This window comes from Agelaius tricolor, unplaced genomic scaffold (genome assembly GCF_023055355.1).
Source record: "Agelaius tricolor isolate 1412-34295 unplaced genomic scaffold, bAgeTri1.0.p SCAF_16, whole genome shotgun sequence".
NCBI lineage: Eukaryota > Metazoa > Chordata > Aves > Passeriformes > Icteridae > Agelaius > Agelaius tricolor.
Genome location: NW_027269276.1, coordinates 8,799,212 through 8,821,687, shown reverse-complemented (window position 1 = coordinate 8,821,687; position 22,476 = coordinate 8,799,212). Strand labels below are relative to the sequence as shown.

The 22,476-nt window shown below is 39.2% G+C and overlaps 1 protein-coding gene across 3 annotated transcripts in view; it reads left to right on the top strand.

The window, feature by feature from the left end:
* Window positions 1-22,476, top strand: part of TMC3 (transmembrane channel like 3) — a 107,406-nt gene that overhangs the window by 77,178 nt on the left and 7,752 nt on the right. For 2 of the 3 annotated variants that reach the window (XM_071441386.1, XM_071441387.1), the window contains 13 exons: window positions 8,916-9,689; window positions 10,984-11,127; window positions 12,397-12,472; window positions 15,013-15,094; window positions 15,488-15,594; window positions 16,539-16,637; window positions 16,733-16,875; window positions 18,336-18,483; window positions 19,738-19,781; window positions 19,919-20,066; window positions 20,828-20,937; window positions 21,092-21,170; window positions 21,673-21,900. In XM_071441386.1, coding sequence (XP_071297487.1) covers window positions 9,580-9,689; window positions 10,984-11,127; window positions 12,397-12,472; window positions 15,013-15,094; window positions 15,488-15,594; window positions 16,539-16,637; window positions 16,733-16,875; window positions 18,336-18,483; window positions 19,738-19,781; window positions 19,919-20,066; window positions 20,828-20,937; window positions 21,092-21,170; window positions 21,673-21,900 — 1,518 coding nt within the window. In that variant the 5' untranslated portion in view covers window positions 8,916-9,579. The other variant, XM_071441388.1, reaches the window with a different exon arrangement.

Here is a 22,476-nt window from a genome sequence, read left to right as displayed (position 1 = left end):
TCACATTGATGTTAAATGTTCCAGGAAATCAGTGTATGTCATCTCAAATGATAGAATCTTGTTTAGCTACATTCATCTCAGATTCCAGTTGTTTTGTTTCTGTGCATGTCTGTGGATTTATTCTGTTGGGGCTTTTTTCCTCAAAGAAGTACAGGTTCCTAATCTCATTGATTTGGTTTCTTCATTTTAGGTTATGTTACAAATTTCAAATCAGGTTACAAGAAAATCAGATTAGTTTCTTGTGCTTAAACAGAGCACTTAAATGTCTGGACTTGGTACTTAAAAACTTATGTTTTACAGAATTTGTCTGTTGTGGGTGTGCAGGAGGAGCAGAGCACTCAGTATTGAATGCACCACCCTTTGATTTTATTTCAAAGAGCCTTTTCACAATAAGTAAACCGTGGATTATACTAATAGTCTGAGAAAGTAATTTTCAGAAGTATGCTCTGGCAGTTGAAATATCAGTGCTGTTTCAACTGTTTCATTTACCTTCTACAAAAAGCACCATGAATGTGACAAATCACATATTCTGCACTCCAAGCTTGTTTTATGTTCTGACACTTCCAATATATTGATTTTATTATTCATCATTATGAGAAGAAGAGATTAGTTTTATGAAGATTAGACAATGGAGTCACATTTCTGGGAAACATTACTCATTAGAATCAAATGCCTCCCTTCACTATCAAAAACATCTAATTATTTAGGAGAACTTCACCTTTCAGCAGATGTTATTTCTCTAAATGGGAGCCTAAATATCCCTTCTTTTTGATTGTTTTGTTGATAAATGTTAATAACAATAATATTTATTTTTCTAGTCACCTGTGGATATTAAGCACTTAATGTGGCACTGAATATTTATGCTATATGGAAGAAGCAGTGCTTAAAAAGTTCACTAAAAAATTAAGTAAAAAAGTTAAAGTAAAAACCATTCTATTCTTAATGCTTCTTATATTAAAAAGTAAAGAAACAAAAACCAAGTCTAAGTGAAAAAGTGGTGCAGTTTGTATATCTGATAGAGGAAGAAGGATGATAGCATTTGCATAATATATAGGAAGATTTTTTTCCTAATTAGTTGCTCACACCCTATTAACAAATGGAAAGAATAGTTTTTGATTTTTAAACTCTGATATGGACTTTGAGTGGAGATTTAACTTTTACATCATTTTCCTGTGACTTCAGTGCTCTCAGGTTCATCTGTGGCCATCCAGTGCTCTGCAATTGAACCAGATACATGTGACTGTATCTGGAGAATTTATTTGAGGGGTGTTTTTTTAGCTGAAAACCCCTTCTTTCTGATGTCTTGCTTCTTTCCCAAGAGTTAACCTAAATTTTCTTGGAGGTAAAGCACCATTCCCAATGCAGCCGTGTAGAGGGAGCAGCTTGGCCACACGGTGGAGCGTTCGGATCTCTCTGCAGGGAAAATCCCAAACGCTGCCTGCCTGCCCGATCCTCCAGCACAGAGGGAGGTTGCGGGTCCTGTGGGTTCTCCTGGGAGCTCCGATCTTTACGGTGATTTATGGTCACACGTGCAATAAGGGTGGGAATGCCCCCGCCCAGGTCTGGAAGCAGCACCTAATGGTGAAATGAATTACCAGGGTGTTTAATTCAGGCAGCAAATCCAGTTTGCCTTCAGGACTGCAGCATCTTTTCCTCCTGTCACACGCAGGGGTTCATTTGATGTCCTCCTGCAGGTGAAGGGGCTCTCATCCAACTGATCACCCCTGGATGCATCAAATCTTCCCACAACCACATTTATGGTACAGGCAGGGCAGGGTGCTGTCCTCACCCTGCTCCCCTACAAAGCTCTCGATGTGCTTTGCCTTCCTGCAGGCTCATCCTGGGCCGTGCTTGACTTGGACCACACAGAGGGGACAGGCTAAGGACCAGCAGCAGCTGCAGGAACTTTGCTTAATAAATTGTTAATGCACCCTCATTAGCATAGAAGCCCTCCCAGAATGGATATTAAGACAAAGAGCTTTTGGCATTTGTGCAGAGTTAAGGGAACATCTGTGTTTGTGGTGGCAGAAGATTCATTGTGTGAGAATAGAAACGGAGCCTCGAAGGAAAATCCTTTTATTCATAAAAAGTAAGACTTTTTATAAGGCCTTTCACTCATGTTCTTTTTGGGGTATTTTTCCCAGTTGTCACCACTTTCATAACTTTTCTTTCCTATTGATAGACATGTTATCTATTTAAAAACAAGTGCACATCCTGAAAGGACTAATTAAACCATAAACTAATATTTTCAGTAGTTTTTTCTTGTTCACCTTTATGTGCTTTGAAATAGAATACAAATCTAAAGGTCTGCACAGGCTGAATTAAATAGCTTCCTATTTTGGAGCTAGTTTAGTTTAGTCCTTTGAGCATTTAAACCAGTTACCCAATTAAACAAACCAGGATTAGTTACAGCTAAGATGATTTACAAGTTGCAAAGAGATTGCACTCATTTAATTAAACCTAAACAAATTTATTCAATTCTTGTGATATGTTTTCTGCATTTAGGTGTCACCTTAGAAATATTTTTAATAGTGAAGAACTGCACATCTTTAAACCTTGAGAAGAATATATGGTGTTGTTTAGAAGTGTGAAAATTAAACACTGTAAGGAGAACTTAATGATTATACCATGAGCAGGAAATACAAGAAAGTGGAGAGAAAAAAAAGAAATCAGACTTAGTTTGTTGTGTAATAATAATAAAAAGCTAAATATTAATGATAGGTTGTGAGTCATAATTTTCTTATTAAGATTTAAACTGTTTTGCTTGAGCTGAGCCTTAGAGGCTGCTCATATGCATCTTCATAACACATCTCAAATCTTAGATGGGTTAATTTAGCAAAGCCCATGCTGGCTATTAAAGAGCTTTCTCAAAACATTCCACCTACAGAGGAAATAAAATGTACCATGAGACCAGTGAACACAATAGATGAACTTCCAAAAACCAGCATGTGTTTAATGTGTGCTGGCAGGAAGGAGATCATTACCACAGTAACTAAGAAAGTCTCTTCACTGCTTTATGATTTGAGGCTTTTCTTGTAACTTTTGGCCTCAAACACTTGATGTCCATAAGCTCAGTGATTATTAATTCAGCAGCAGATAAAGGTATTTGCATGGTGAGATTCTGGGAAGAAAGGACTGTTTGAAATATATATATTGAGATTTTGTTAGTGTTTACCTAATGTTTGTAAACTGCATTTTGTATTGTTTTTTAATGCTTTTGCACTGAGGGTAGCACCCATAAAAGCCCCCCAAATGCAAGCAACAAAAACATCCAAGATCCTCACTTTAAAAAGTGGGTTAGGAAGGGATCCTCCCTTGAAGATGTGAGCGTTCCATGTGGTCCCTGGGGACCTGGGCTATGAGCAGTTAATGCAAAGGCTGTGGGGCTGACTTACCATCCACTGAAGGCAGGGGGAAAAATGTGATTTTATTCATCATTGCAGTGTTCCCACTGTTCAGCTGAATCCCATCAATCCAGAACTCTCAGAAGTTCCATAGCTGTAACTTTTCCTTTTGAGACTGAAAAGCCATTATGAGAAAACTTGTTATATTGAAAAACCAAGGGTGCTAATGGATTATTAAGTGTCTGGGTTAACCTTACTAGAGATGTTTTCATTGGGATAACTCAATTTAATATAATATAATAGAATTTTCTAGTATATGTGAAAGTCCAAATGGTGATGTGTAAAAGCAAAGATGAAAAGTCCCTTTGAGAAATCTGTTTGAAAGCTGATTATTTGAAATTGCTGTAACCTTCTAACTGCTTGTCCTAGTGATGAGATAATGATATAATTTAGAAGTGGGAGGCTTAGTGATATATGTTTCATTTAGATTCCTCTTAATAGGTGACATTTGTTGAAAGCTGACTCTTGAACTGTGCTGCATGCCTTTGCTATCTATCTGCCTTGGAGCTGTTGGAGAATGTAATTGCATTTTGCTTCATTTCCTGTATAATTTATGTGAAAATCCCTCAGTGGTAGGAAAGTACAAAGCCCAGATAATGAGTAGGTGATGATGTATAAGATTTAGGATGGTTGTTTAGGCTGCAGCTTGAACTGCCCATGACTCAGGCACTTTCAAGGTCATCTGATATTCAGTAAGCTCAGGCAGCACAGTGCTTCTGAGACTGCATAAAATTAATAACATTTTGCCTACTTTTAATAAACATCAGTCTGAACATCATTTTTTTAAGCTTCTGAGGTGTGTCTTTGGGGTAGGGTAAGAAGAAATGACCAATTTTATTGCATTGAGTTATTGCAGTATTTAGAGCACACTGGTTTTTTGTGAAGAATATTTAAAGTCATTTTCTGCAAGGGTGTAATATTTTGAGGTCTCCAAGTATTTTCTTTTTGTTTTTTTTACCCTTTCAGAGTTTTTCCCTCATAGTTTCTTGATCTATTTCTAGATCTTTTTTTTTAACTGATGTGTTAGGTGCTGAATTCAGATGATCCTGTATCCACAGCCTGGTACCCCCAGCTTTCCCAAGCACAGTGTTAATGCAATATCCTGGAGTGCAAGAGGAACAAGCTCATCTCTTTGCAGACAGTAATTTGAGGAGCTGCATTTGTGTTTTTTTCTTGGACAAATGATGATTACTGTTTGCTAATGAGTTAAGTATTGTGTACCTAAACAACCTCCTAGGTTTTAATAGAATTACTAACATTCTTTATGCAGGGAATTAAGCTCATTTGAATTTCCTTGCCCATTTTTTATGAACATCTCCTTTGTAAAGATGTTAGCCAATAAATGTAGGTGAACTAACCTTACTATTCCAATGCCAAACCCTTTAAAATTAGGGTGGGATTCTAGCCTGGGAAATTGAATGGATGTTACAAAATCCAAGGAAACCAAAAATAGATTTTTATGGCTGTCTGCTCCAGATACATCCCACCTCTTCCAGCCTTTTGACTAACAAGGTTGTCCCAAATATCACTACTCTGGAAAGTCCTGGATATTCAGTTACTTTCTGCCATTGTCAGTTCCTGGAATTTTTCCTTCTTCTAAAATGAGAAATTTCTTCTCTTTTTTTATTTTTTAAATTGATTTATTAAATAGTCTAAAATTATCTTCATTTTCACTGACTCCTAGGTCTGGCTTGTAACGACTCACGCAAGTCTGGAAAATAATTTGGTTACAGGGCTTTCAAAAAGGTCTCTGGTGAAATGCACACGTCCATGGGATGCACGTCAGACTGCTGGCAAAGAAAATACTGATTTCACCATTAGGCTAAGAAAACACTGATTTTCTTATAGCAGAAGAAGCTGCAGATTATGTATTATTCTTGAACAATCAGTTTTCTGATGGTGTCCAATTGCTTTTTTGCCACCTGAAAGTACAGTCACAAGTCCCAGGGGCAGTGAGCCAGGCATGAAGCCAAGGCATCAGCTGAACTGGCTGTAGAAGCTTTAATGCCTGTTCTGCCCCTCCATGGGTGTTTGGCTTGGCATGGGGCTGTTTCTGTTTGTCTTCAGCCCCTTTTCTTTCCCTGGTTTTCTTCCTTACCCTCTGTCTTAGCACTGTTCTCTAAAACACTCCTGAAAATTTCCTGATTTCAATATATTTTCTTTTGAGTTGTACTGTCACAGAAATGTATATTTTAATAGTCATAAAACTCATGCAAGAATAAAAATAGTCATCTCATGATGCTGTAAGATCAGTTAACTGCACAGGAGGAGCTTTTTAAATGGAATTTTTTTTTATGTGGGATGTGAATTCACAAAGAAAATTGAACTACAATGGGAACATTCCCCTTGATCCAAGTGTGATAAATGTCAGCAAGAGTTATGAACATGCTGAAATTGAAGAGCAGAACCTACTGTATGAAATTAGGCTGTCCAAACAATCTTAGGAGGAGAGAATGATTTACCAGAGCTCAGTAGATCAATTTTATTCTCAGTAAGTGAAAGCGATGGCTTTGGCACTGTTACCCTGGAAATCCCATAACTGCTCTTATGTCCAGCTGCATATCTGGGGACTAAACAGGTGAACTGAGATTGCAATTTGAGAATTAAATGTTTGTCTTTGAAGTCTAAGTGAAGTCTGACTTTTGGTCTTAGTTCTTTCAGCTCTACAAGCCAAGGTCCTTTAGCTATGAGGAGCTTCAATGTTTTCACACAAACCTGGATGCTCTACAGCATCATTACCTATCACTGGGGTCTGTGAATGTTTTCAGCACTACTGATAGTTACTTCACTTAAAAATACACAAGCTGTCTTGGTCAGTGTTTCCAAATGCTTTTCCCCCCCTTGGTTTTCTGTACTTGAGGATGTGGAGGGGTAATATTCTCTTTTTCTTACAAAGATGATTGGAAAACTTGTCCCTTTCTTAATCTTTTACCTTGAAATTAATGTCAGCAATGTTCTGAATCTCCCAAGCAGAGAGATTTTGAAAAGGTCCTGAGTTGAACTGCAGTGCTGGAATGATGGGTAAAATTTAAACTCTACCTCTATGGGAATAGAGCATATGGGAAAGAATAAAGCCCACTGTTTCCTTGAATTGTCAGTAAGCAGAGTTCACCAGCCCAGCTCTTTCCTGGGTAAGCATTTGAAAATGCAAAATGATCCTATGGATCAAATGTGAGTCTTCCTATTACACACAGAGAGCTGAAAGTTTTGCAGTAAAAGGCTAATGTCTTGTTTTACATCCTGTTAGTAGCAATTGAAATCAAATCTGTAACCCCTGTAGTATTCACTCAGACTAAAACAAACCCAAGCAGGTTTCTGGATTCAATAGAGCAGATTGAAATGGGCAGCTGGGTGTTCTGGTTGCTGAACTGCTGGCTGAGTTGAAAAGCAAAACCAAAACCCTCTTTGTGTCTGAGTTAACACTTGAATTCTTGAGAGGCTGTTGCAGGGACCATGGACAACAGAGGATATTGCCAACTTCAAGGCTAAGCCCTTGAAGCCTGTTTTCCATTTTCCCTGCATCCTTCTCTCAGATGGGCTTGGAATTCATAAGTCTCTTGCTGCTCATTGTGCTTTTAGTGTTTGGTAGTAACTTCTCATGATGTATGTGCCTCAAGCACTGGCACTATTAGAGCTGTATAAATGTCAGCATTAAATTGTCCCTTTGTTTTTTTTAGACTCTCAGCTTTCTTCTAACAAAGGGGAACAAAATTTGTCTGCCTCGTTGACACATTAACATACACCAGCCAATTAAATCCATGTAAATCAGCAATGTTAGTGTTTTAATGGGCTTGGTAGTGCTGTAACACCATGACATGGAAGGATATTGTGAAATATCTCTAGGAACTATAGATGATGTTAAGATTTTGATCTCTCCACTGTGATTCCTTCAGATGAAAAGTAGAACATCTAAAATCTCAGGGGAAAACTATGAGGCAGGAATGGTAGTACAGAATGAGAGAGATCTGTGTTTCTCTCCTGCAGAGTCTGGAGGTCTAGCTTATGTCTTCAGGGGAATTGAGGCCGTTACTGTGTCAAAACCTGCCTTTTGGGGCATTTGGCTGAGTGTTTATCTGCAACATGAGATTAACATTTATGCACATAGCTGGAATAAGCAGGGAGCTGATGGACTGTGGTGGAGTGGCCTGAGCAGAGGGGCACTCATCCTCATGAGCTCAGGCAGCAGGACCTGCCCCCAGTGCCACTGCCTGAGATGCAAAGGAAAACAACTACAGCCAAGGAAGGACATTTGAACTAACATATTCCTGCTTTTAATTATATAATTGAAAATATATCTTGTGGCCTGTCAGAAAAAGTGGTGATGTGGGTGTGTTTGCAGTTCTGTGAGCATCAAAGCTCTAAAGGGCGTTCCTGGAATCCAGAATAGTTCTTTTGTTTTTCCAGCTAGGAAGAGGTGATAAAACTTTTAATGGAGATGTGCTTCTGGGCTGATATCTATTCCTTTTGGCTGTTTGCTTTCACTTGATGAATGGTCTGACAGAGAGAGGGTAGTGCTATGTTTTTTTTTTGTCATATAAACTGGAAGCCAAATAGGAAAGCCATTCAGAGGTTTGTGGATTTAGGAATGGTACAGAAAGACTGGGATGTCAAAGCTCTAACAGCCTTTGTTCTGCAGACTTCAAATGGAAAAAAAAAATCACAGTACAGAAAAAAGTGAATTTCTCTGTGATGCATCCATGGTAAGCTGCAAACTGGAGTCCAGAGGCTTTAGTCTCTGTTTGGGCTAAAAGAAGTGGGTGCAAGAGATGCTCAGAGTGAAGCTGGGACTAGAGAGTTCAGCTGACAGAAAAAACCCCACACAGTAAGTGGGTTTTAGCAGGCTTCAATAGTCATGCATATGACACATTCTGTGGTGCAGAATACAGCTGAACTCTGAATTGAGGCATTTTTTTACCATTCTGATTTGTGCTAATGGAACTCCCAGATTTCTAGGGAAGCTTCACCCAGCAAGAAAACTCTAGGCTTTATTGTGAGATACATTTTGGAAATGCAGACTCATATTTATCTGGTCCTTACTTGTCATCTCAGAAATTCAGTGAATTACACCAAATGAATTTACTCTTTCAATACTGTAACAAAAGATAAGGCTTTTGACCACTTAGCCCTTCAGTTATTTAACTGAATAAGTCTAGGACAATAGACAGTAAAAAAGTGAAACTTTTCAGCAAGTGGCAGTATTTTAGATTAATTGAGGATGGAGAGAAAAAGCAGCCTGTGCTATTCTCTACAGGAAATTTAGAAGCAAGAACTAAATGTTCTTTTTGTCGGACGCTGCAAGCGAAAGTTAACTACAACAGACCATTGATTTATGCAATCAAAATTGTTGCTGCATTGTGTGCAGAGCTATTAAGGAGAGAAAATACCAAGTTAGGAACAAGTAAAAACTCTCTTCAAACTCTTCCTTTCACACCCTCTTTCTGAGCATCAAATTATGGCTGCAGGAACTATTAATATATTGTATTTTTGGTCTGTTTTGCTGTGTTTTAATAGTGGCACCAGAATATCTGTAACTTCTATGATGGAGAAAAGCACTAAAAATTCACTTTCCTGGCCCCAGCAGAACCTGGAGCAGTTTATTCTATCCTGGCAACCAGGGCCAGCATCACAAAGATGCTGACAGAAGTTGTGTCGATGCTGACCATAGAAAGGGTGTGAGGGGACTCTCCACCACTGAAACTGGAAGCCCTGTGGGACAATGACATTGCATGGTTCTCTGTTGCTAAAGGCCCAAACACAAACCATCTTGCTTTTCCTGAGCAAGAGCCTTGTGTCAAGCACAGGAAGCAGAAACATCGACAGCACCTACAGTGTTGGAAACACCACCCGGAGCCAGCACGGTGCTCTGGGGGCACTCAGAGGCACGTCCCTCATCCACAACAAGGCAAACTTGGCTGTGAATGAATTCAGCTGGGCTTTCTTTGAACTCTGCTTCCCACCTTGATCTGGCCTTGGAGGGGCAGTGGTGGGGCTGCAGTGTGCTGTGGCTTTAAGGCAGTGCCAGGCAGCAGCAGCTTCTCCAGGCTGGAGCACCGGGCAATGATCCTCTGCTCCACAGGGCTCGCTGCTCTCTGCTTAATAACATTTGGCTGCTGCTGAGACGCCTGCCCAGCGAGCTGCAGGCTGCCTCCAGCCCTGCAGAGTCCCAGCTGCCTCCATGGCAGCAGCTCCAGGCTCCCCTGCACCCAGAGCTGCCAAGTCCTGCAAGAAGCAGCGCACGGTGAAGCGGCAAACTGGCATCTACACCTACCAGGAGCCTCCCCACAGGTAAGGGACCCATCCTCTCCTCAAGGGACAGTCTGCTTTGTCCAGCACAGCAGTGGGAGCTTGTCTTTTCACTTCCATGCAGACAGAGTGTGTGTCAGGCTGGGGAAGGGAGTCTGGTTTGAGTAACAGTGTGGTAGCATGGAAATGAGCATGAGAAAAATCCTTCTCTGTATTTTAAGATGTATTTCAAACCTCTTTGTTTTTCTTTATTTTGTCAAAGACACATTTCATACTGAAACATAAACACAGTAAGTAAAGCAAAGTAACTCCAAAGAGTTCAGGGTATAGCATGGTAAGAAGTCTCTTATTCTTTTCCTGTGTAACTATAAATTTCCCTTGAATGTCCCCTGTGACTGAAGGGACAGGACTGCAGACTAACAGATTAGTGGTCTGATGAATTATGTCCCCCAAATATTATTCCATGGCATGTTTTAGGTTATGATTTATTTCTAAGTGATTAAAAGGCTGCCTTTTCAGCAAAATTGCAGAAAACTTTCCCAGCAAGTACATAGCCATACAATTGGGAAAGTTCCTGGCTGGTGGTTTCTGCAGTACTTCAGATCCCTTTGTGTCACTCAGGGAGAAACCGTCACTACAGACTTTTAGACCTAAGCCCCTGTGAGAATGAATATTGCTGCTGTTTCATAGACCAACAGGGAACTGCAAGAGCTGTAGCTTAGCAAATGTGGTGACAGCATCAGAAAAGATGATTTAATAATCATCCACAGAAATCTGCATCAAAGCACAGGAATCTTTTCACAGGGACAAGTAATTCTTGGTATGTGGGGTCCACACCCCTGTACCCCTCAGCAGGGAACAGGATTAAATGTTGACCATGACTGAATCACCTGCTCCCCTCATTCTAACAATAATCATTATTTATCATTATTGAAATAAAAATAATGGGTATGATTAATAAATTAATGTTATCTGCTCTTTCTGGAAATGTTTAGACAGAACTGTGTTCCAGAAAAATATACAGAGAGTCTTGCTAGCATGATGTACAAGCTGAATGGCTGGAAATGCTTGAATAAGAAAGGCTGGGATTCATGGTCAGGAGTGGGGGAAATTTATGACTGACCAGCAAGTAGTGGGGAGGGAAAGAGGTATGTCCTGGAGATGGAGAAACCACCCAAATTATTAATCAACTTTCAAACAACAAGGTTGTGTGAGTTCCCTCGTTCCTACAATGCTCTATGAGGTTGGATCCTGCGTGAATCAGCGCTTTGCTGGGAATCCCACAGCAATGACTTGTCTCCTTTTTGCTTTTGTGGGGTGTGTGCTGGGCTGCCAGCAACTCAGAAGACGATGCTGGTGAAGAGAAGGCTGAGAGCCATGACCCAGAGCAGATCTTTCAGAACATCCAGTACCAGAAGGAGATTATGTCCAACATCCGCTGCCGGCCGTGGCCCATGAGGCAGAAGCTGAGGGCGCTCAGGTAAAGGTGCCTGTGCAGAGCTTTTCAGGCTCACTGACTGTCACAGTGCTTCCAGCCTCGGGAGGGAGCAGAGGAATGATTTAGAGCTGCTAGGAAAGTATGAGGATGCTCTGGGAAGATCTGAGGGCTGGCTGAACACAGCAGCCTCTGGGTGGACAGTCTGTAAGTGAAGTTGTCTCTGGTGCATGCCTGTGGCTCCCTTTAGAAAGTCACAGCACAAAAAATAGCAAGAAATCATGCTTTGGCTATTAACTACTAAAAGAGACTGTCAGCTATTCAGTGGTCTCAAGGAAGGCTGTTGGTAATGCTCCATAATATGTTTTTAAGGTAAATTGTTTCACTGTGTCCCAAAAAGGAGAACCAGCCTGCCTTTTTAAGGTAATTACATGGTATTAGAACAGAAGCTGGTCATAGCTTCAGACAGCATGTTGTAAATGCAGCAAATACTGGACACTTGTAAGTTTAAAAAACATGGTCAGTGTAGTAAAAACATGTTTCACAGTTTAGGATTTCAATTAATATAATTCCAGATTTCCAATGAAAGAGCATGTGACTAACTCTTCGGGCCACCTGTCTAAACTGTGACAGGTCTTTCACCTCATGATCTGTGTGACGCTTGCGGGTTTTTTTGCCCTTTTCATCTGGCATTTTCTCTCCAAACCCTGTATGGTGCTCAGACGGCAATGCAGCCATGAGGAATCCCTACCCTACCAAGAGCCCTTGTGTTATCTGGGAAGCAAAGAGAGGTTTTTCTCTCTTGGGCAGAGTCTGTAACTTCCCATTTTCCTGTTCCTTTTAATCAGATCTTGGTGGTCCCAATCCACCTTCTGCTGGGGTCAAAGACTGTGTATGACCAGATGAACATGTACCTCTCACAGGACCATACCTGCAGAAGAGGTGCCAGTATCCACAGGAAATTGCCAAACTGTAAAGGGGATCTTGCTGTTTTACTCATTTGGGTTCTACCATTTTAAAGGAAAGACTTTGAAACAAAAGGACAGAGATATAAAGTAGAGGAACAGAAAGCTCTCCCTGCAGTCAAACTCTTGAGTGCCGAGTTCTCTCAGACAAAAGTCTAAGTGGTTTTAAACGATCAGTAAAAAGCTCAATAGTCAGAGAAAAAAAAGCATTGCCTGGGTTGGGGGCTGATGGTGGGACAGCCCATGGCTGTATTCCAGAGCATTGGAGCCCTCTGGTAGATGCTGCTTGTGCAGAAGGAGAGATGTGAGCAACGGATCATGGAAAGACTGACCTCCCCCTCTTGTGCAGGCAGGCCAAGGAGATCGTGCTCAAGTACGAGGGGAGGCTCACCAGAACGAGAGGGTACCAGGCTGCAGGGGCAGAGGTAAGGCTGCTTGGTCTCAAACCTCTGAAATTTCTGCTTCCCACCAATAGCCATTTGCAGTTCTGATTCAGAGAAGTGTGTGTTTGCTCTGCACTCCTGATACTTCGGCTCGGGACTGTAGAGGGAGAAAAAAGCAGTTAAAAGCTTCTTTATTTTTTTTCTTCTTCTCTTTTCCATTGTAATTTTAGTAGTTACATTTTTGCAGACTAATTTCATGTGTTTAGGGATGAATATCCTTCTGATAATGCAGTATAAGCTTTCTTTTCAGACAGCCTACAAATATTGATGCCTGTTAGAGGGGGTGATGTGAAAGGGATAACAACAAACATCATGCAGTATCCTCTGAAGAGCAATTTCAACAAACTGGGGCCACAGTTCAATAGCTTACTATGAAAAATGTGTCTAGCTTTTAGTTTGGAAAACAATCCTACAATAGCTTATGTTAAATACATTATTAAAGAAGGGGTTTTCCTTGCATTATACTCAGACAATTTGAATCAAATCTTAGCAAATCTATTTACACCACTGAAAATAGACACTGGCCTGAGTTTCTGCAAATTTATAATATGCAGGAAATTGTATTTAATAAGCAACCAAGAGAAGAATTCTTTAGTCATCTAAGCAGCCAAGAATACTTTTGTCATCATAACAAGTAGACTTTTAATTACTAATTTATCTTAATTCCAAAAGGCAGGGTTAGGCCAATAGAACGCCGTGCATTTTATTCATGTGAACAAGTGAAGAGCTGCACAGGTATCTGGTGCTCTGAGCTGCTGGTCCCCAGAGGCCCTTTCCAATGTTGAAAGAGCAAGTTTTCCTTGTTCTGCCTTTGCATGTGTGGCAAATGCAGTGAAGTAAAAATGCAGGTAAAATAAACACTATTTTTTTGCCTTTGATATGAGTGGAACTTGGACTTCAGCTAGAAAGAAAGTGCTAAATCAGAATATCAGTAACTCAGAGATTGGGCTCGGTGCTTGCTCATATAATTCTTCCTATACAAACACAAAAGCCTTTATCTTAGAGTTCACAGTGAATAAAAGTTTGTGTCCAATCTAATTGCCTCTGTTGTATTTGCTTGAAGACATTCAGCACAGGGATGTAATTCAGCAGTTAATTAGCAGCACTCATTATGCGTAGGGATCTGTATTCTTTTATCCTGGCACAAATTAGGGGAATAGTCTTTACATTAGGGCTAAATTCAGCAACAGCAACAGAATAAGCTGCCTTTTTTTGGTGTGGGTCTTTTTTTTTGTGGTTGTTGTTTTGTTTTTTTTTTTTTAACTGGAAGAGATTTTTTTTCCCCACGTATTTTCTTACAGAATAACATGGTGACCAAGGAGACAAAAACTGTAGCACAGCAAAACAAGCACTACATCATCAAAATTAGGAACTCAGTGGTTGAACATGTGCTAAGTACAAAATGCAGCTACTGGGTGTATTTACATAAGATTTTTAAATTTGCAGAATATATGGTGTTCATGATTGGACAGTCCACTCACAACATTATTTATGAAAATTGAAGTTAAAATACATTTTTACTATCTTGACACTGAAAGCCATTTTCTTTTTTCAATTCAATTATTTTACATTTTCTTTGTAGCTGTGTTTTGGGATTTTTTTCCCCCCTGTTAAAGCCAGATGCCCATACTCTGCGTTCCAAGAGTGTAAATTATCCATTCAACTACATAGTAGGGAGGAAAAGAGATGATAGCTATCAAATGATATTTTAGTAAATTTTGCTTCACTGTGGACATCTTTTTATTATTATTTGTAATAAATTTGTAGTGCAGTTGGCACAAAGTGCTTGAGTCCTTTCTCAGCTCTGTGAACTCTGTACTGAAAGTTGCAATCCCAGCAATTCCCTTGCAGTTCCCAGCATCTAAATGTCTTCAATTAAAATACTTCCCATTCGTGCAATTAAATGTCCATATCATCATAAATATTAATTAATTTTGGCCAAAGAGACTGATTACATTTTCAGTACTTAAAATTTTATTTACTCCTCTTTAATTTTAGGAGATCAAATTGTATGATAGAATATTGACACTGCTATTAAAAATGCCTAAAATATAAGGGAGATTTTAATATCTAGCTGTACTTTATAATGCCTGGAATACAATTTTTTTTTCCTGTTGACACTGTGAAGTTATAGCTCTAACTCAATAACTCAAAAACTGCTCTCACTTTTGTACAGGTGGATTTTACTTTTTCTCCCCCATGTGTACAGTGCAGGAATTTTGACCATGCAAAAATAGAGGTTGAATAAAGACTCTACAAAATATAACCACAGGATTTCTGTGTAGCTGCACAACATAGAGCTGAGAATGAAGTAGTTAAATTTGCTGCTATTGAATAAAAAAGCATATTTTTCCTCTAAGAGAATTTTCTTTGAGGCATTATGCTCCTAATAAGACCTTAGTCATCAATGTTTGCAGCAATTCTTGTGATAAAAGATAAGACATGAGAAAAATATTCAGCACTTCATTTTTAGTTTTTTTTTTCATGTGAAGAAGTGTCATATTTCTCTGCTTTTTTCTCAGCTTTGGAAGAAGTTTATTCGACTTGCATACAATTTTGTGGTAATCTTTATTCCTTGGGAAATGAGAATAAAGAAAATTGAGAGTAAGTATAAAGATTTAATGGTATTTGTAAAACACTTGTTAAAATGCTCAGTCTTTTGATGTATTTTTTTAATATACGGAATTAAATATTTGGGAGGGAATTAAATTCATATTTTCAGCAGTGAATTCTTTATTTAAAATTTTTCTTCTTCATCTTTTCCTGGTGCCTCAGAAACTGCACAGTTCTCTTTGATGGTCTTAGTTGGGGGGTAACTTTTGAAAAAGTCAATTTTGTCCCTTTGGGATTCTAAAACTGAAAAAAATTCTCTAGTTTGCTGAATGCCCTCCATAAGAGAGGTTTTTCTTTTTGCCCTGTAATTCAAGTACTTCATGGATAAATGATACAAGCTTTTATAGACTGTGCAGGTCACATAATGGTTTTTTGTGGTTTAAGGTCATTTTGGATCTGGAGTTGCCTCTTACTTCATCTTCCTGAGATGGCTGTTTGGAATCAATATTGTCCTTACCATAATGACAGGAGCATTTGTAGTCCTACCAGAGGTAAGAACACTCTGTTCATATTTACAGAGAAGCACTTACTGTGGAACTTCCCTTTCTCAATGGAACAAACACCACACTTCAAGTCATGCATCAGTTTGAAACGTACATTGTAAAATGAATTATTTAAAATAAATTCCCCTATGAAGAGGTTTTTCTCTGCCAAAGGATAACAGACTTTTTCTATTAGTGTTAGAGATAGTATTTTGTCACCATGGTACTAAAGTTTTTAGAAAGTATATTTTTATCTGATTACTAAAAGAACCCATTCTTAAAAGATGTAGTGGGTGTTGAGTACACTTAAGTCCTATTAGTGTCATTTCCACTAATGAGAAGTTTAAATGACACTAAGAAAAACAAAGCATCCCTCTCCAGACTCTGGATTATTGTCCATTAGAAAGTATTTCCTACAAGTTCTGAACAGCCACAACTTTGTTAGTTCTTGCATATGAGTAAGGCAATTTTTTAACTTTGTTAAATTATTCATACATATTATTTTGCCTCACCTACCCTGTGCTTTAATAGTGTTATCTGAAAACATGGGAATACCTGATTTTATTCTCACTGCACAAAAGAAAAAAGTAAACATCCCTTGAACAAATAAAAAGTAAACCAGAAAAAAAAAAGGTATTCAAATTCACTTTTTAATTTTTAAGGAAAAGTAAATTTAATCCTGAACTATCATTTTGAGATCAAACACTGCCGCATTTAATTTAAAAATGCTCACCTTGAAAGCATTTAAAGGCTTTTAAAGCTGGCACAGTGCTGACACAGGACTTGCTACCCTGAGAGCACCACCCATGTGGGCAGCTCTTGATGGGTTCCACTGTGCAGCCCTGGCTCAGATGGGCTCGTGGAGCTCCTGAGACCTCCTCTCTCTTTCCCCCACGTCCTGAGACCTTCCCTCTCTTTTCCCCACGTCCTGAGTCCTCCTCTCTCTCCCGCAGCTCCTGGCCGGAGCCCCGTTCGGCAGCACGCTCAGCAAGACCATTCCCAAGGAGCACATTGCATCTGCTCAAGACCTGGACACCATCTGGTCCCTAGGGGCAAGGCTCAAACTACTCCTTGTTATTTTGCTGTTATTTTTGTTCTGTTGTAATTGTTGGTCACTGCTCTTACTGACAGGCTCTGGTCTTTGCAGGGCTACCTCCAGTACTCTGTTCTGTTTTATGGCTATTATGGCCGGGACAGGAAGATTGGGAAAGCTGGATACCGGCTGCCCCTTGCCTACTTCCTTGTTGGAATGGCTGTGTTTGCTTACAGCTTCATCATTCTTCTAAAAAAGTAAGACTGCCCATTTACTACTATTCATAAACTTGTGTGCTCAGGCAATCAGCAATGGTATTTACTCCACTTCCTCTGTATTTATTCTGTGTAGTTCTATTCACACATTCACCTCTGCTATTATCATGGGGGTAGAATGAGTTCAACCCTAGACTGCCTTTTATCTTGCTGTAATCCTCACTCTCTGTTCCATTTCCCAGCCTTTAAAAGAAGGGCAGCACAGCTCATCTCTAAGCTTTGTCTTTGTGCAGTTTAAGGCCCAATACCCGTGGAAGTCCTTTCCCCTCTTTTCTGTTATAAATATTGTTATGACAGAAATTTATATTTGAGATATAATGCTTTCAGCATTATTAATATTCCCCTCCATTGAAATACAGATATAAAAGTGCCATCCTAGGTGTAATATCATTTGCATTGCTTTAGTGGGTACGTGGCATCCCATTGGAATGTAAGCTCAATTTCTTTGCTGTGGAAGGGAAGGAGTAGGAGTTACTTAGCAGAGAGAGCAAGACTGCCTGAGCTGGCCATAAATCCAGGGATGTGCAATGCTTGGAGAAGGGGCAAGGTCGCTCTATCCTCTCCTGATTTGCTTTCTCTTCCCTTCTGGACACCTATTTATCTGGCACAGTGCAGCCCAGGGATGTTCTCAGTGCTGTCTGTAATAGCTCTCAGTTTTGAGGTCAAACCTTCCCTTTTCATTTATTTTTAATCTACCTACTTGTTTGTGCCAAGGGTCACTGGTATATTTGACACTGATCTACACATCTGCAATTTCTAGATAGGATCAGCTTTTCTTCTGACTTAGCTCAGTGATCCTTTGCTTAGCTGTGTACATCTCCCCTTTAACATTGTCCCTTCAGATGCCCTTTCTTTCATAAGCTATTAATCTTAATTTCATTTCCTATGTTTTGCAGTATTCTGCCACCTTGCTCACCTGACATGAGTAGGAGGGGTCTTCTTTCTTTTTCCCAAGGTCTGTAAAATGGCCCTGGGTTTCTATTTGACAGCAATATATATTTTGAGGTCTAAAATAGTACAGCAAACAAACAGACCTTGTGCACAATCACTAGTTATGCCAAACTAGATTTAATTCCTGTAACAGTGATCTTAGTGATTGTATATTTCAGCTGGATCCTACCTAGAGGTTGTAAAACTGTGAAATAGGTGTAAGCCCACACTTAGTAAGATTTATTTGCTTTATTTGTCAGTTGTAAAGACTGTAAATATTGAAATGCTTTTCCACAGTGAGTCATTGCTCTCTAAATGTAAAGTCAAGTTCATGAGCTGCACCTCACCCTGTTTTATGTTCTTCAGAAAGCTCCCAACAGTGATACTAATTTCTGCAACCTTTGGTAGTTCTAAATGTGTAAACATCTGAAAACCATTAACCAAACCAGTGTCTTCCTTTATTACCATCTTCACACACCAGAAGCAGTCAAATGCCTGTGGTTTTTTTACAGAATGGCAAAGAACTCAAGAATGAGTTTAGCAAGTGCCTCTGATGAAAATTACACTTTCTGCTGGAGACTGTTCTGTGCTTGGGACTATTTGATAGGAAACCCTGAGGCTGCAGAGAGCAAAGCTGCAGCCATAGTCAACAGCATCAGGGTGAGCAACTGACCTTTGAATTATTTCAAGTTGATTAACTTGTTAAACTGTAAGCCATGTAAGTTTTTCCACTCATCCCCTTGCACTTCCTATTGGTTTTTTGTATTTATTTGCATACCTATTTGCCTAGGGGAGAGCTACTATCACATCTGTGTGGTATTAGAGGCACATCATATTTGCTGACATCCCAGCAAGGCCATTGTGTCCTTCCTTGGGAGAGTTTTATTTAATGTGCCTGTATGTGTGACAAGAAGTTAGATAACTAGAAACAAATCTGCTAGTGATGAAATTCCATTGAGTGTTGGAATCAAATTGATTTGGCAGGAAAATAAAGAAATTTAGAGAATGTATAATTGTTTTTATGCAAAGGAAGTGTTTTATGCCTCAGGGAATCCATCTACAACAGCTCATATTTTAGAAGATGCTTTTTTACATGATAATAATTTTTATATCTCTCTGGTTTATAACTTTCTGCACACAATTTATTGTTCTTTCTTTCTTTATTTTATCAGCTATTAATCAGGCTCCCCAGGGAAGTGGTCATGGCATCAAGCCTGCTGGAGTCCAAGGAGCATCTGGATGATGCTTTTTAGTGAAATGGTTTAGTTTTAAGTATTCCTCTGAGTATCAGGAAGCTGGACTCGATGGTCTTTATGGGTCCTTTCCAACTTGAGATATTTGATGATTCTATGGTTTATTTCATCTCTCCATAACAAATGGAGGGACTCATTACAAGTCTCTCAATATTAGAAAAGTGTTAAAAATATAGATATTTTGCATCTAGAATTTAAGAGCATACGTGGTTTTATCAAAAGTAACTTATTTTCCAAATTTGGTGTATTCTCATTATCATTGAACAAAAATTACTTCAAATTGTGCCAAGGGTAAATTAATAAGCTATGATATTTAGTTATTTCAATGACTGAGGATAACCTTTGACAGTACTGTATTATATTAGTGATGCCCAGATTTTAAAGGTACATCCTGCCAAAAAATCTGGAAGAGTAACCTTCTTGCTGTATTTCCTTAAGCATGGATGGCTGAAAGTGCCCAAGTATCTGATTACTGTGTATTTGTTCCTCAGTTTTTAATATCACATATCAGTGCTACAAATCAATGAGGACCGTGGTATTTATCTGCCTGCACCTCCAGGATGTGATGGTTTTTTTATTAGTATACTTTAATTTCTGTGAAAGATATGTGCATTATTTTCACTGAACATTATTAAAATGGTAATGCTGTGTTTCTTTCAAGGAAGCTATATTGGAAGAGCAGGAAAAGAAGAAAAGCAAAAACTTGTATGTATATGAGATAAGAGATACTTTTCAAAGCACTGTTTCAATGCCGATATCAGTGCTAATCTGCTTGTCTTGTGCTTCCAAACCCTGTTAGAAATTACCAAGGTGTCATAAGACTGTATAAATTTTTTTCCTAGGGCAGTGACCATAAGCTTAAGAATTATTGCAAACATCCTCGTGCTTCTGTCCCTTGCTGGAAGTATTTACATCATCTACTTTGTTGTGGATCGATCCCAAAGGCTGGAGCGCACCAAGAAGGAATTGACCCTTTGGGAAAAAAATGAGGTACACTGTCTTTATGCCACCTCTGTGTCAGAAGCAGGATTGCTGTCTGGGGCTTTCTGTAGCAAGAGTGTGCACAGAGGTGTAAATAGCAAGAGATGAGCCCAGAGAAGTGAGGAATGAATGGGCAGAGTGGATCTGCCTTGGTGGACTTACTGCCTCAGCTCTGCAGCCAGGTGTTAGTGCAGCTGAGCTGGGCAGAGTGGGGTGCAGGTGCTCCTTCCACAGACACTGCAGTTCTAGCAGGTCCCTATTTTATGAGCAAAAAACTTAATCTCTCCTGTCACTTAGAAATCTACTTTTACATCCATCTACTTTTACAGAGCTGAGCAAACACTGGGCTGATGGACTAGAAAGGAATTGATTTTGATAACAGTAACTGATTCAGTATCAGGGGATACTGAATGTTCTGTGACTATTTCCATTCAGAGGAATGAGCAAGAGTAGGAAGTGAATAGGCATGAAAAAGCCACTCACCCATTCCAGAGGAAGATGCTAGCACCATATTTCCTACATGATAACTTTTAATTTCAATTAATAAAGTAGAACTTGGAAGCTACAATATCTGGAGTAAGGATTCCTGAGTGGTATTCTAATCTATAATTTTTGATCATAACTACTGTTATTACTAATGTCAACAATAACTCTTTAAAGCATCTCCTCCAAGAAAAGCAATCACCAAAGCATGTGCCTCAGCAGTATTTCAGTCAGCCCAAGATTCCACAGAAGACCATCACCAAAGACTGCATGTTTCTGTTCCACAGGTCAGTGTAGTTGTGTCACTGATCACAATGATTGCACCCTCTGCTTTTGAACTTGTGGCAGCTCTGGAGATGTATCATCCAAGGACCACCCTTCGCTTCCAGCTTGCCAGGTATGGCATTATTCAGTGTAAAAAAAATATGTAGAGAGAAAAGGAGGAAAGGAGAGGTGTGTTCTGGTTCATGTTTTAGTACAGCCAAACCAGAGAACATATGAGAAGTCAATGGTTACCAGTGCTGGTAATCTGTATTTCATTCTCCTTTCAGGGTTCTTGTCCTATACCTGGGAAACCTCTACAGTTTAATCATTGCCCTCCTGGATAAAGTGGACAGTATGAGTGTCACTGTAAGTTTAACTTGATGTTTTCTGACATGTAATGCTAGTAGACTTCATAGACAGAATTCTGTTTATTGTGAAGTATATGAAGTTAAATGAAAATTTGTTTGAAATTGATTAAAAATATTATGGATTGATAGAACTGTAAACTTAAGTTTAGAGAGTAATGTTTATTTACAATTACTTATAGAGTCTTTTTATTTAGTTTTTAAGGATAACTGGATCCATTTAATTGCTGATATTATGAGATAAATAGATTTCTGTGCATTGCTGAACTATTAAAAAAAACCCCTCATCATTAAAGGTCAAATATTTCCACCTACCTAAATTAGCTTTTATTCCTGCCCTCTGGTGTTCCATCTGACTCTGTCCATTGACAGCTGTTTAACAGTAGCCTAACTGCTGCTTGGAAATATATGAAAAAATGTGTGTGTGTGTATGCTGTAGAAGGTGCAGACATCTGCACTTATGAACAGTTAAAAAGTAGCTTTTGGGACATTTATTATTTCAGGACTCTGATGTGAACAACAATGCAAGTAATTCTACCACCTCCTTGGCAACAAACACTCTTTCTAAGGATGACAATGTAACCATTCCTAATGTACAAATTAAGAGAAATGGCTTTGTCATGTCAGAAGAGCATCGCACCCAAGGCCTGACAGACTCACTGGTTAACCAAACAATTTCCTTTAACACCCAGAACCCACAGGATCAGTGCTGGGAGACATATGTTGGTCAAGTATGTAATTGTTTTATTGTCATCAACTTACTCCACTTAATTCACATTTGACAAAAAATTAAAATTGTGTTGTGCTGTGTTTAATTTTAGAACTTTTCTTTGTATAAATTCCAGAAATTAGCTAAGGATTATGTAGGAAGAGTAAAGACTGTGCAAAGTGCTATGGCCACATGTACAGGTTTTGGGTTTTGTTCAGTATCCACAGTATATTTCGTGCTGTCCAAGTGTTCTTTTGCCAGGTTTGGTCTCTGTCTTCAGCTCTGCACAGGCAGATCTGTACAGACCTGTGATATGGATCCTATTTTAACAGGGTGCATCCTTCTGACCCCTACAGAGAAACAAGACTATACAGAGATATAAGCAGCAACATGCACTGTGCTCAGATTCAGATTGCTGCCTCAAGAGATGGAGATGCAGACCTGAAACAAGTTGAGACTGCACTCTTGGTCATTTGTACAGTATAAAAAGTCTCTGCCCCAGTAAATCTCTAGACAATCAAGTGCTCTTCACTTTTTCCGAGGGAGGGAGAACAACAAAAGGTTTCAAAATCCCATCAGTTTATGGGAATGGGGACAG